General features: G+C 33.8%; 1 protein-coding gene across 9 annotated transcripts in view; it reads right to left on the reverse strand.

Moving 5' to 3' along the window:
* Positions 1-6,419: 6,419 nt before the first annotated feature.
* Positions 6,420-15,007, reverse strand: part of MPP7 (MAGUK p55 scaffold protein 7) — a 258,770-nt gene continuing 250,182 nt past the window's right edge. For 7 of the 9 annotated variants that reach the window (XM_054522122.1, XM_024254266.2, XM_054522121.1 and 4 more), the window contains 4 exons: positions 14,805-14,898; positions 13,647-13,755; positions 11,646-11,789; positions 6,420-9,491 (listed from right to left, as the gene is read on the reverse strand). In XM_054522122.1, coding sequence (XP_054378097.1) covers positions 9,312-9,491; positions 11,646-11,789; positions 13,647-13,755; positions 14,805-14,898 — 527 coding nt within the window. In that variant the 3' untranslated portion in view covers positions 6,420-9,311. The remainder of the gene's footprint in view (positions 9,492-11,645; positions 11,790-13,646; positions 13,756-14,804; positions 14,899-15,007) is intronic. The other 2 variants (XM_054522123.1, XM_054522126.2) reach the window with 1 other exon arrangement.

Genomic DNA, 15,007 nt, shown 5'->3' on the forward strand with positions numbered 1-15,007 from the left:
TGCTCCTAATGATAGTCTGAATGGTTACAGAACTCTAGGCTTAGACTTATTTTCCCCACAGTATATGATACGGGTTTTGTCATCTACTATCCTATTGCAGATGAGATGTTTGAGGCCTAGTAGATTTTGTATTTCTTTATAAGTAACATTTCTCTCTCCTCTCTCTCCTCCCTCTCCCCACCTCTATAAGTGTATATATATATACACTTATATATATAATATATAATACATATATATTATATATAATATGTAATATATAATACATATATATTATATATAATATATAATATATTATACATATATATAATATATAATATATAATATATTATACATATATATAATATATAATATATAATATATTATACATATATAATATATAATATATAATATATTATACATATATATTATATAATATATAATATATTATACATATATATTATATAATATATAATATATTATACATATATATTATATAATATATATTATACATATATATTATATAATATATATTATACATATATAATATATAATATATATTATACATATATAATATATAATATATATTATACATATATAATATATAATATATATTATACATATATAATATATAATATATATTATACATATATAATATATAATATATATTATACATATATAATATATAATATATATTATACATATATAATATATAATATATATTATACATATATAATATATAATATATATTATACATATATAATATATAATATATATTATACATATATAATATATAATATATATTATACATATATAATATATAATATACATTATACATATATAATATATATTATACATTATACATATATATTATATATAATATATAATATATTATACATATATATTATATAGAATATATATTATACATATATTATATATAATATATAATATATTATACATATATATTCTATATAATATATAATATATTATACATATATTATATATATAATATATAATATATTATACATATATATTATATATATAATATATAATATATTATACATATATTATATATAATATATAATATATTATACATATATTATATATAATATATAATATATTATACATATATTATATATAATATATAATATATTATACATATATATTATATATATAATATATAATATATTATACATATATTATATATAATATATAATATATTATACATATATATTATATATATAATATATAATATATTATACATATATTATATATAATATATAATATATTATATATATAATATATATAATATATATAATATAAATAATATATTATATAATATATATAATATAAATAATATATATATAATATATATAATATAAATAATATATATATATAATATATATAATATAAATAATATATATATTATTTTTCAATTATTTTTTTCAATCATATTAGATATTTTTTGAAAATATTTTAACTTTATAGTTATTTTTATCTTTAGCAGTCTGTTCATAGCAGTAGTATGTCCGAGGATACTAATTTATGCTATTACATATTAATCACCTTAAAATACTAAAACAGGATGAGCCAGTGAACCTCAAAGGGGAAAAACAGATGGGATTTAAATGGCCATATATCTGAAACAGCGAGACTCCACCTAGCCTACACAGGGGTCCCTTTCTGTAAGAGAAATGTTGTAACATTCCTTTTGCTGTCCTGAAATGAAGTTCACTGAAATAATCTACATAATCAACAACAAACCCTATTGTAATGGAAGAGATAAATAAAAGGAAAACCATTGAAAATATGACATATTTTCATACATAAAGGCTCAAGCAGCACTTCTGTAGAAGAAAACAGAAATCGAATGGTGTCGTTACTGTGCATGCCACAGCAAAGGTGTGGACAAATGAGACGGGTCAGTGGTGACATGATGTTCCAAAATGGTAAAAAACTCTTAGTATTCTGAAAAAAAAAATGAAGTACAATCTCCCTTTGATTTACATGGTAGTGCATTCCTGGAAAATTCAGTGTATATAATAACCTAGCCAAAATACAGTACCACTCATGTTATTCTTTCCCGAGTTGCTTGAGCCAATGTTTATTTTTATTTTTTTCTTAAAAAAGTTTTTAAAGCGACAAATTTTCTTGAGCTCAGTTTTACTCAGATTCCATAGATTCTGATTTCAGTGTTATTTTCTGGATAATCTGCAATTTTGTTTTTATTTCCTTGATCAGAATACTCTAAACTTTTTATTTCTAGGTCCTTTTTCAGTTTATATTTGCTATTTGCTTCTAGTTCTATTGGACTACGGTCATAAAATGTAATTTGAGGTATTTAAATATTTTAGAGTTTAATGAGGCTTTTCAGTGGCCTACTTTAGAATTTTGTTTTATAAATGCTCAATGAGATGTAATCTCATTTTCAGGACAAAATGCTCTTTCCATAGCTATGACATAGCTATGAAAATAATTCCCTGTGGGACTAAAATTAAATACAAAGAATCTAAAAGAGAATCCATAAAATGCTATGATATCAGCCTGAAGAATTAGGATATTCAGACCCTCTATAACCATTTTTCTTCACGGTCTAAGAGATGTGTTTTACAGATTATCAAGTAGTGTGGTTTTGTTGATTATGTTTCTCATGTTTTGTTTTAGGCCTTCCATGCTCTTCTTGTAGTGCCTCATAGCATTAATTACTAAAGAACAACTTTTTGACCCAGTTAATAAGCATTGACTTCAACTCTGGTTTTTTGTTTTGTTTTGTTTTTTTGTGCTCTCTGCTTTGTTTGCATCTGCCTGGCATACTGTAGTTAATCTTCTCACTTAAAATCTTTCTCATCTGGAAGCATACAGTTGGTTTCATTTTTCAATGTAGTTGAAACGTTGTCTCAATACATGAATTTATGCCGTTTAAATCTCTTGTTAGAGATACAGTTGGTCTTGCTTCTGTCATCTCATTTTATGGATTCTCGTTTTGATTCTTTGTATTTAATTATAGTCCCACTGGAAATTGCTTTCAATTTTTTTGTTTTGTTGTTTTTTGAGAGTGCAGAGGCGTGATCAGAGCTCACAGCGGTGACTTCCCAGGCTCAAATGATCCTCCCACCTCAGCTTCCTGAGTAGCTGGGACTACCAGTGCTCACCACCATTCCCGGCTCTTTTTTTTTTCTTTTTTCTTTGTAGATAACAGGGTTTCACCATGTTGCCCAGGCCGGTCAAATTCTTAAAAAATAATTACTTAACTGATATTTACGTACATTTATATTGCTTCCTTCCTTCTTCCATCCTCCATTATTGTGATATCGTCTAGATTCCTAATAGTAATATATTTTCATAAGTTTTTACTTTATGCTACATTGCATCCCTTTAACATTTACAGCAATAGATGTTTTGTAGCTATATTTTGTAGTTATTCAAATATATTTCTATTTAGAACTTTTCTGTGTTTAAGTGAAACTGATGATCACAAACAGCTTATCTACTACTAAGCAGCAATGCCTGGCACAGAGCAAGGGCTTAGCGAATGGAACCTTTTGGTATAATTCTTGCCCGAGTCAAATTAAACAATTAAACAAGCATTACTTTGTTTGAAATGGTAGACTCTGCAGTGTTTAGTCAGCCTTTTAATTTATAACATATTTTGAGTGACTAATAGAACACAACCATCATAAATCTGTAAATCCAAAAACATTAAGGAAGAACAACTTTTTTCTGAACTTGAATTTTAAGGTTAAATTCTTATCCATATTGAGCAGGAAAAAGAAATGAAATCTGAGAAAAATAAAATTTAAATGGAACGTCTTGCATTGGACCATTCTATAGAGTGTATTAACACTCAGTAATTGTATCATTGCAGGGTGTGTGACCACTGAGCAAAAGGACAACTTTTGCTAAGTGAAAAGTAGATATTGAGAATGGCCTGAGTTGCTCATGAATACTGTTTCAAATTAGGAGTGCTTTCAGCAGCAAGGAAGCAATGACTTACACCATCAGAACATTTTTTTTTTTAATTTAACAGTTAGAGGAAGGAAGTCCCAGGATTGGTTCAGCAGTTCAATATTATGGATTTAGGATCTTTTTCACTCAGTCATCCGTAGTACATTGGCGTTTATCATCCTCTGATGTAGGGTTAGGATTATGGCTGTCATATTGACAAGCATCACAACTGAGCATCTCAAGCAGAAAGATGAAGGCAGGACCATAAAGGATTTTCATTTCATGCAGTTGTTTGTTTAAATCAGGAAAATGTGTCTTTCTCATAGCTCCTCCAACAGACACGACCTCGAACTGGTAGCATGACTGGCCCAGATAAGTCACTACAAAAAGGAGATTATCATGATTGACTGAGGCCAGTCTTGAGTAGGGACTGGAACTCAGGCAGACTTAACAGAAAATTTCATAGTATGCTATCTAAGGTTTTTATACATTTCTGATAATAGCCATTGTTTGAAGATGAACCCACTTGTACAGGCATGGATACATCAAGTTGTATCTGACTAAAGCAACAGTGTTTTGAGAAAATTCTTTGCCAACTGCATGTGCATAAGCGTGAACAATCATTCCTCTAATTGCCCAAATCTTAACCTGTTCCCAGCTTTACCTCAAGTTACAGAAACACGATAAAGCACAATGCAGTGGAAACAGCGTGGAGCTGGAAGATGCCAGACAACATTCCAACCCTGATTCCACTGCTCATCACCAATGTCACCCTGTGCAAGTTACTCCAGCCCTGCTGCTCAGTTTGCTCCACTGTAAAATATGAAAATAATATATTCCATGTAAGATAGTTGTGGGATTAAATGAGATCATGTATGGAAATTATAAAGATGTTATATGATTATTAAGTACAATTTGGCCAGGCAGTGATTAGGCCTGTGTATGTGTATAAGATAGCTGTTACAAAGGTAAAATATTTTCTGTCCTCCAGAAGCTTAAGTGTAACTGAACACGTATTTGGGGATAAAAGGGTGGCAGTAGAAGAAATGGCATTAATACAACTAAGGGACATTTCTTTCTAATTGTTATTAGTTACACTGCATACCCAGTGGTTAAAAATAAAAATTGGTTCACTTCCTATTGGGGATTACCTAATTAGTTCCTGATGTGTCACTTGTTAGGAAGCTATGAAACTTTTTAAAAAATGATAAAGCTTCTGGCCAGGCACGGTGGCTCATGCCTGTAATCCCAGCACTTTGGGAGGCTGAGGCAGGCAGATCACGAGGTCAGGAAATCGAGACCATCCTGGCTAGCATGGTGAAACCCCGTCTCTACTAAAAATACAAAAAATTAGCCAGGCATGGTGGCGGGTGCCTGTAGTCCCAGCTACTCAGGAGGCTGAGGCAGGAAAATGGCGTTAACCCGGGAGGCGGAGCTTGCAGTGAGCCGAGATCGCGCCACTGCACTCCAGCCTGGGCAACAGAGTGAAACTCCATCTCAAAAAAATAAATAAATAAATAATAAAACTTCTAATAACTTATTGTAAACTTCCAGTGGGCTTATTAATAGGGAAACTGTTTATGTAGAGTGATTGAGAATACTTACACAGATATTTTTAAATTGTGTGATGTGATGATAATGACCATTATACAATGGGAGCTCACAATTATTGAACACTTCTGTCGGTAAGTGTTTTAGTAGGATTAGCAATGGAAGTGGAGTTAGTCTTATGGGTGAAAGAATATGATCAGGTTTTGTTCTAAGTATACATGGATTCTTTCATTTCATGCCCACACCAATCCCATGAGGTAATCACTGTTCTTATCCTTATTTTTTTCTGATGAGAAAATGAAAAACAGAGAGGTTCAATGTTTTTCCCAAGGCTGCAGAGCTGGAAACAGGCAAAATCAGAATGTGAACTGAAGAATTCTGACTCCAGATCCCATGCTCTTAAATGCTTTAAAGCTCTTAAGAGCAACCTTTCTGTGGATGCACAGCTGGGGCTAACTGGCTCGAGGACTGAAGCAAGGCCAATGCCAGCTAGTTTGCATAGCAGATGACAATCTGTTCCTATATGCACAGTTGAAAAAGTTGAGTTTCGCCTAACTGGAGCTCAGGAAGAGGATGTGTGTGACACTGATTCCTAGTGGGGAGGAGGGAGAGGAGGTGGGGAGTGGGGGAGGTGTTTTCCCATCATTGATGGTCCTAATTCTTCCTTCCCACTGCGGTTCTCCACATTTTCAAATTGCTGGAATGTATGGGTAAGAACAACACTAGTGAATTCCATCTCTCCAACAGCCTTGATGAAAGCAGTGTTTGATTGAAAAAAATATGAAATTTAATTTTAGACATGGCGAGTTCAATTATATCACTTCATATCACAGTAGAAAATAGAATTTGTTCCACCATGGGAAATAGTATAATGGAATAGATCAGAATAGTAGTATAATAAAATAGAATATCCAAGTGCAAAACCAATTTTCAAGTAAGTACACACATTGTTTGAAGGTACTTTATTAAGATCAAAGATTTTTCATTACATTTATTTATAAATCCTTCCTAGTCAAAATAAAATAAATAATAAAAATCTGTATCTTTAGAAAGAACATAGTTTTGTAAGCCTGAGAAGGTTATGTTTGTCAATTTCAAATTATTACAGTTTAGATACATTCAATCATTACACAATACCAGGAAGGTCAGCCTTAAAGATACCGAGAACTTCCATATTGGTCAGTAAAATAAGGGTAAAAAATTAAGTTTTAATTTCACCTTTTTATGTTTAATTGACTATAGTCAATAATAGGAGTACAGAATTTAGTTTTTGGTCTTGAATTTTAAATATATGAATTTCAAAAAGTGAACATTGCTCTTCTCGTACATAGTGTCTCCAACTTAGGGAGCTGGCTTCTGGAGCGGGGAGTGCTGTTCTCCTTGCTGGAGAAGGAGGCTGGGGGAAGAAAGCACAGAATTCAGGGCCTTTTTGCTGCCGTTGTCAATGAACTCTTGGAGTTGGCCCTGCCTTATTAAATTTTAATCAAATATATTTCTAAGCATCAAGATGGCCATGTAAACACTGTTTTTAAGACCATGTCTACTGGCTGGGCACAGTGGATCATGCCTGTAATCCCAGCACTTTGGGAGGCCAAGGCAGGAGGATTGCTTGAGCCCAGGAGTTCAAGACCAGCCTGATCAACATGGCAAGACCCTGTCTCAAAAAAAAGAAAAAAAAAAGTATACTACCTGATTTCTAAAATTGCCAAAGTGCCCCCTTTTTCCCCCATTATTTAAAAAATATTGTTCTAGCTCTGCCCTTAAGGTCTGGACCTTTCTTTTTTAAAACGTTATATTTTTATAACATCTTATTATTACCACCACCAAAAAAGGACTCAGTTTCTCCCACTTTACACTATATCTCTGTCCCCAAAGTAAATAACTGAAGCAATTATCTGCAATTTTTTTTAAATGTGGGTATTTCAGGGTAAAGAATTTGGACTGCCTAAATTACTCAGGTGATTGCCTGAATTATTACATATTTCCCATCATTCTTTGTACAAGAAGTCTTGATTTATAGAAAATTTCAGACAATGTTCAAAGAAGGAAATATGCTACCCAAACAATCTACTTAACACTTCAGATTGGCAGCCCTCCCTCTTTCATTTTTTAAAAACAAAATTTCTTGCTATTTAATTAATACACTTAGAACTCACTGTCCGGATCATGTTGTTATATAATACTTAGTCTGATGACCTATTTTGGTGTGACTATGTGTCAAAGCCATTGGAGTGGTTTTTGTCTCTGTTTCTAATATGAACTTGACAAGTATGAAGGAAAAGCAGTGAATAATGCTATCAAATGTGCAGTGCACAGATCGCGCACTTGGATCTATCTGTGTAAAGCTCAAATATTTACATGGAATGTTGACCATGATTTATAAAACTACTCTTTTAAATTAGGACATCTTGACATACAATCAATTTATTTTATGAATAGCCCCATTTGATATTTAAAAAAATATGCCTTTCAAATATTTCATAAATATATAAAATTTTACTACATTCTATTTTTTTTTCACATGACAAACTGTCTTTACAAATCAACAAAAAAATAACATTTTTTTTCCACTTTGAAAGTCACAGATGCAATGATTTTCGATTGGCAGGGCTTCACTGCATGCAAGAATGGCAGGATATGCTCTCTTATAGAACGTATAGACATTTCTAGCATTTTGAATGATATAATTCACTTGCTGAAAATCAGTAGTATCAAAGAAAAGTGAGAGATCCCATCTAAATATTTACTATATAAGAGTCTTTCTCAAACTTCTTTAACAATGGCAAGGTTAGGATGGTGTCTGGACAGTGTTAACAATCATTTTGATGACAAAGAAATAACATTACATGAGAAGTTTTCTAAAATATATCTTAGAGCAATTTAAAGAGGGGTGATCTATTGCACATAGATGAAAAATAATCTTTAATTGTATCAGTAATATGTAAAACGTTTTACATGTTTTGGAATAGAAATCTTTCTTCTAATTTATTGGAAAAATCCAAAACCAGCTAAAATAACATTTTGGGTGACTTCATAAATTGTCTTCAGAGGATTTACAAATAAAAATATTCTTTGTAATCATTTCTTGCCACAAGACTACCATTCTTACTAATATTAATCCCAAAGGAAAGGCTTTTAGTTACATATATAATAACTGTTAAAAGTCTACTTTCCCTTATTAAATGTTGTTGAGTCACTGACAGGTACTCAAAAGGACTTCTCAAGCTGTATTATGAAGGCCATTCACTCAAGGTACAATTTCAGTTACTCCTTTAAGAATTATTTTAAAATGCACACACTGTGAACGTATCGCGAATATGTAAGAAAAAGTCTAGACTTTTTGAATAGTAAGAGGACACCTTACTGCCTGCCCGGCTAAATCTGTGATGATCCACCCAGAAACAGCAAAGCTGACCTGTCTGTCTGGAGCTGCTCATGGCTGCTGAATTGATACCTTCAACAGCTAACATTCAAACTCGACAGCAGCAGCCACACCTGAGACCAGCAGAAGCGCTGAACTCCAATACATACTAAGCCTCTAGCTAAGTCTCTCTGAAAATTTCAGCCTCATCTTGGAGATACAGCTGTATTAAAGACAACGAGAAGGTTTGAGGTTTTGCTTAGAATACAGTACTGTGCATATTTTGATTTCGGATCTTATGCTAATACATGGTGTTTGAAATAAGGCCGTAAAAAGATACAAACAAAACCAGCATTCAACTTGAACCAAGATTGTACATCTATGACAGTGATATAGATTTAAAAACCCTACTACCAAAACAGTAACTGATTTCATCATGCGCTCTATAGAAAAAGACAATTATGGAAATTTCTCTTAGTTATGAATGTAACCAGCTCACTGGCACCCAATGGGTCTCTGTCTCTAATTTGTCAAAAGTTGTTTTGAGCTCATTGAATGCCACGGTGAGGTCATCATTTATTATAATTTTGTCAAAAAGATGACCATATTGACTTTCCATTATCTGTGCGGATTTAATCATTTCTTGAAAATCTTCTTCCTACAAAAGGAAGTATTAAAAAAAATAATTGGTTAACCAGGCCATTACCTCACTTCACATCAATGCAAACATTCTACAATTGGTTTACCTAATGCTGTTCTGTGTTCAGTCTTTCCCCTCAGCCAGAAATAAAAGTCATCCTCTTTAACCACAAGTGCTTCAGAAGCCATAATTTCTAATACTATTTCTATGATTTGCTTGTAACAAAAAACTACTCTGGCAAGAGTCAAAACTCCTGCCTTAACTGAATTGCAGGATAATGAGTCACTAAGTCATCATTACGGGGAAATGTCAGTATTAAAATAGCTATTGGAGAAAAGAATTGTTTACTCTGATGTTTTGGCTGCATTATTTATGCTTATTCATAGGAAGGAATTTATAATATAAATGCCTTTTTCAGAGTTGGACAAATTTGTAAAAGGATGATTACTATGTTTTCTGTTTTTTGTTTTGAGACAAGAGTCTCACTCTGTTGCCCAGGTTGGGGTGCAGTGGTGCAATCCTGGCTCACTGCAACCTCTGCCTCCGGGGTTCAAGCAATTCTCCTGCCTCAGCCTCCCGAGTAGCTGGAATTACAGGAGCGTGCTGCCACACCTGGCTAATTTTTGTATTTTTAGTAGAGATGCATTTTCTCCATGTTCACCATGCTGGTCGGGAACTCCTGACCTCAAGTGATCCACCTGTCTCGGCCTCCCAAAGTGCTGGGATTACAGGCGTGAGCCACCGTGCCCGGCTGATTACCACGTTCCTTCGATGTCTCATTAAAAGTGTTTCAGGAGCCTTCGTGTCTCACATTTTTAAAGCCAGGAAGTATTTTAGTTGGCTATATAACATAAATGTAAGAGAGCCAAATCCTAAGAATATGTTATCCTTTCTTATCTTCGTTGAGAAACCTTTAAAATGTCTAAATAGTACAATAAATCTTTATGTTGCAACATGCTGAAATAATTTGAGTCTGCATTTCATTGTCACATAAGATTTCACAATAACAGAAAATTTAATTTTAGTGTTGATCAAGAGCCTGAGTAACTAACATCGTATGACAGTACCTACTCAGAACGGATATGTACTGTTGGCATGTAAAAAAAGGTATTTATCAAATATACTGGGAATCAGAAATGTGATCTGTATTTTGTAACCACAATGAACAGTTCATAAATTAATATAGACTAAAGTTAATGATGAGCTAATTAAGAGGGGCAAGAAAAAAATAAGCTCTTGACATTTAATTTCTTTGCTTTTGATTTTTGGTCCAAAGGTAGAAAATATTAAGATTAAGAAGAAAAACAATAAAAGGTCTTGCCAGAAGCCATTATAGTCATGAATATACCACAATCATCATTTCCAATAATACTCATAGAATATACAAATATTATTGCTGAATAATATTGGTCTACTTATCCTATACCCAAAATAGTGATTTTCTTTTGCTGTGCTAAATATAATTGTTGACACAAGGAGACAAGCAAGGCAAATTATTAAATTTTTCATTTGGACTCTTAATGAGTAACAGTAACTGATGGTATTTTTAGCTTTAAAAATAAGGCTGCTCTGAAAATTAATTGGTCTAGATTTTATACAAATGTTCAGCCTACAATAGTATGAAATGCTTGCATAATAGCATACAAAATAGTTTTGAGTCAATTGAATATGAAGATCCATTCACCAAAGCACAAAAAGTGTAACTGTTTAAAAGGTATGTACCTAAATACAATTCTTTCACTGATTTTTATATCTATTACACTCTTCCCGAGTACATGCAGCTGTATATATGTTTTCATATATACAACTATATCTTACATCTTATCTACTGCTTATGTCTTATCTCCAAGCTTTTTGTGGTTGTTGTTGAGACAGGGTCTCACTCTGTCGCCCAGGCTGGAGTGTAGTGGTGTGATCTCAGCTCACTGCACTCTCAGTCTCCTCGAGTCTTGTGATCTTCCCACCTCCGCCTCCCAAGTAGCTGGGACTACAGGTGTGCAAACATCATGCCTGGCTAATTTTTATATTTTTTGTAGAGATGGGGTTTCACCATGTTGGCCAGGCTGGTCTTGAACTCCTGGACTCAAATGATCCTCCTGCTTCGGCCTCCCAAAGTGCTGGGATTACAGGTGTGAGCCACCACACCTGGCCCCCAAGCATTATTATACTTACTGTGAAGGGCTTTGCAGCACCTTGGTCATCTCTGCTTGAAATAATCTTTGCATTTTTTCTTGTTTCTCTCAAACGCTCTATTGATGGAGGCTTTATAAATATCACATAGGGCTTAAATTCTAGTGTCCTTAAATGCTTCACTGTCTACAAGGAAGAAAAGAAAGTTTTCTCACATTTCTCCATAGCATCATGAATTACTGAATTTTCTTTCTAGGAGAAAATTCCTCAAAATTATTCTTTAATTAAGGTCAGTAGTCATTTCAATATATTATTATTCAATTAACTGTTGAAAATTAAATGTAACAAACACTTCTGAAAAAAAGCTGGGGAATGTAACTTGGCATTTTAAAATGTTCTGAAATACATCATAATTAACATTGAACAGAAGTGACTAAAAATATCACAAAACTGGTTTTTAGATCAAATACCCCAAAGGTGTGATGAGTTAAATAACCTTCTGTCCACAAATGTCTTCCAACCATCCCTTTTAAGCCCCTTCTTGATTTCAGGCAGGAGTTCTCCTCTTTCACCCTATCCTTCAGAGTGCCCTACAAGGGCAGCCTCCTGCTCTCCATGATGCCTGTCCAGATTCCTTCATCAAATCGTTGATGTTCTATACTCTATACTTCTGGGGACCTATCTATAAAGGGTGAGAGCTGAAAGTTATTATTCATGAGCTGATACTACACTGTGGGAGTCTGAGAGCAACTGGACCTGGGACACCAGCAGACAGGCTCTGCATAAGCAGGACTGTCCCATTCACTGTTGGTGCCTGATATGGTTTGGATCTGTGTCCACACCCAAATCTCATGTTGTAATGTAATCCCCACTGCTGGAGGTGCAGCCTGGCGGGAGGTGACTGGATCACAGAGGCAGTTTCCCACGGTTTAACAGCATCCCCCTTGGTGCTGTCATCACAATAGTCAGTTCTTATGAGACCTTGTTGTTTAAAAGTGTGTGGCACCTTGCTCCTCTCCTCTCTCTTCCTCCTGCTCTGGCCATGTGAAGTGCTCAACCCTCCTTTGCTTTCCACCATGATTTTAAGTTTCCTGAGGCTTCCCAGAGCTGAGCAGATGCCAGCATCATGCTTCCTGTACAGTCTGCAGAGCCGTGAGCCAATTAAACCTCTTTTTTTTTTTTAAAATAAATTACCCAGTCTCAGGTATTTCTTCATAGCAGTGCAACAAGGGACTAACACAGTGCCCAAGTCAGGAGGCAGCTTTCCTGATTCTTGAAACCTTTTACTCCAGATTCATCTTCCTTTAGAGGTGCAAAGGGCTTCCGCAGGTCATTCTAGCATTTGGAGGTTTTGCACCCCAGGGTACAGCCATCAGTGGAAGGAGAAACCATGGTCCCTGGGGGATGAGGAAAATGCTGTGGGCTGGGGATCTGCTGGAAGATGTATGGTTTGATAGGGAATTGAATGGCCTCATCCACTGAAGTTCTCAGTTCACAATGTTCATAATGGAGTTTCCAGGATGACAGGTGCAGACATGGCAGTTGCAATGGGGCTTTCATTCAGTATATTTCCTGCAAAATGCCCTTCAGTTCTAGTGGGGGGTTATTTGCTAGGATATATACAGAACCAAAGTCAAAGACTTGGAACCAAAATGTCAATTGTTAAAAATTATAGACACTGATACTAATACATAACACATAAGAATGCATTATGCATGTAACAATGTGATGTATTTTTTAAAAATACAGAATATATAGAAACATCTAAGAGTTGCTTTACTTGACAAAAATTGAATATAAATAAGAGTTACAAACACAGGTCTTGGAGCTTCCTCCACTTCTCTTTCTAATAATATTATGGGCTTTTCTTTTTCTCCACCAAAGATGTCTCAAATTATATTTAAATGCTTTTGTCATCTCAGAAAAGCCACATATATGCCAAAAGTGAGTTGACTTCATATTTATTTCATACTGAAATGCTCACATGAGATGCTGTAGATGACATGAGTCAGAAGGGTATTGAATAGCTCATTGTTTACTTACATGAGGCTGAACATCCAACAAACAAACTTTGTTTTTAGCAAGGACAGACCGAACTGAGTCTATACTTGTGCCGTAGTAGTTGTTTTTATATTCTCCATATTCAATAAACCTGTAAAAAATTAAATGCATCAGAATCATTTATGAATTTAAAACAATTATAGGTGGCAAGATAAAATTCATAGGTAAAAGACATTTCTGCTGAACACGTAATTTTTTTAAACTGTGTTTAATAATACAAACAGAGCCAAGTATTTCAAAATGTCAGTTTTTAAAAAATCTTTTATTTTACATTTTCAAATCAGTAACACTTGCTTAAATTACACTTAAGCAGAAAAAAGGTACTTTAGTCTAGTAGGGCTCTAATGTTTTCCATCACCCCCTTTTTTTTCAGAACTAATGCAATGCAATAAAATGGTGAATAAGCCAAACAATAGAAACTACTGGAATTTCATTGCACACTACAGAGTAACCCAGCCCAGCTTCAGAATTAGAGGCGCTGGCTGGGTGGTGGCTAATGGAGCCAGGGCAGCCGATCATGTGCTATAAAAACACAATCACTGCGCCAAACGCGAAAAAAGCATTTCGATGTTTCAATAAAATCCCACAATCCTGCATTAAAACACATATTGCTTCTGATAGCCTAAAATATTCGTGCCTCAGCAGATGGAAAACCTGGGCAGGGGGCATTGGGGTGGGCTTGGAGCTAGCTAGAGAAGATGGTACCAGCAAGTTAATTATCATCATTTCAATTTTTGAAGAGCCAATGAGAGAATGAGATGCAGGTGTGTGAAGCAGATGCTGGAACTAGTGATATACCACATAGTTGTTGGTTTTTGAAGTAAAATTCTATCCAAATTACATGTTAAGATTCAATTAGTGGGCTGGAAGGAGGTCAGAATAAGACACTTGCAACCTTCCCTCATTCTGCAAAACAGTGTCTACACATTTTATAGAAATGAAGCAAATCCAGGTTACTAAAAAATTAGAGGTGAAGATTAACAATAATTACCAACCAAATTATTACCTTTTCATCTGTTTCAAATATTATTATGATAACTAAAATACACTTCAAATGGAGAACTCTCAGTTGTCTAAAACTGGACAGGCATGTGCTTATAAAAAACAGTCACACGAAAATTCTCAAAAATGTCCACATACTTGTTATTTTGTACATCTGTCTCAAACAAATGCTTGGAAATGAAAATGTATTCAACACCATCACTCTCCTGGCTTCTTCTTGCTCTGGTGGTATCTACAATTTAATGAAAAGGAGTTTAGAAAAGCCCACATCAGCCACCTTGAAGAAAATACTAAAAAAGAAATCAAGGGTATTTAATTCATTTTTTCAACAGGATTTAAAA

The sequence above is a fragment of the Pongo abelii genome, chromosome 8 (genome assembly GCF_028885655.2).
Source record: "Pongo abelii isolate AG06213 chromosome 8, NHGRI_mPonAbe1-v2.0_pri, whole genome shotgun sequence".
In the NCBI taxonomy this organism is placed as follows: domain Eukaryota; kingdom Metazoa; phylum Chordata; class Mammalia; order Primates; family Hominidae; genus Pongo; species Pongo abelii.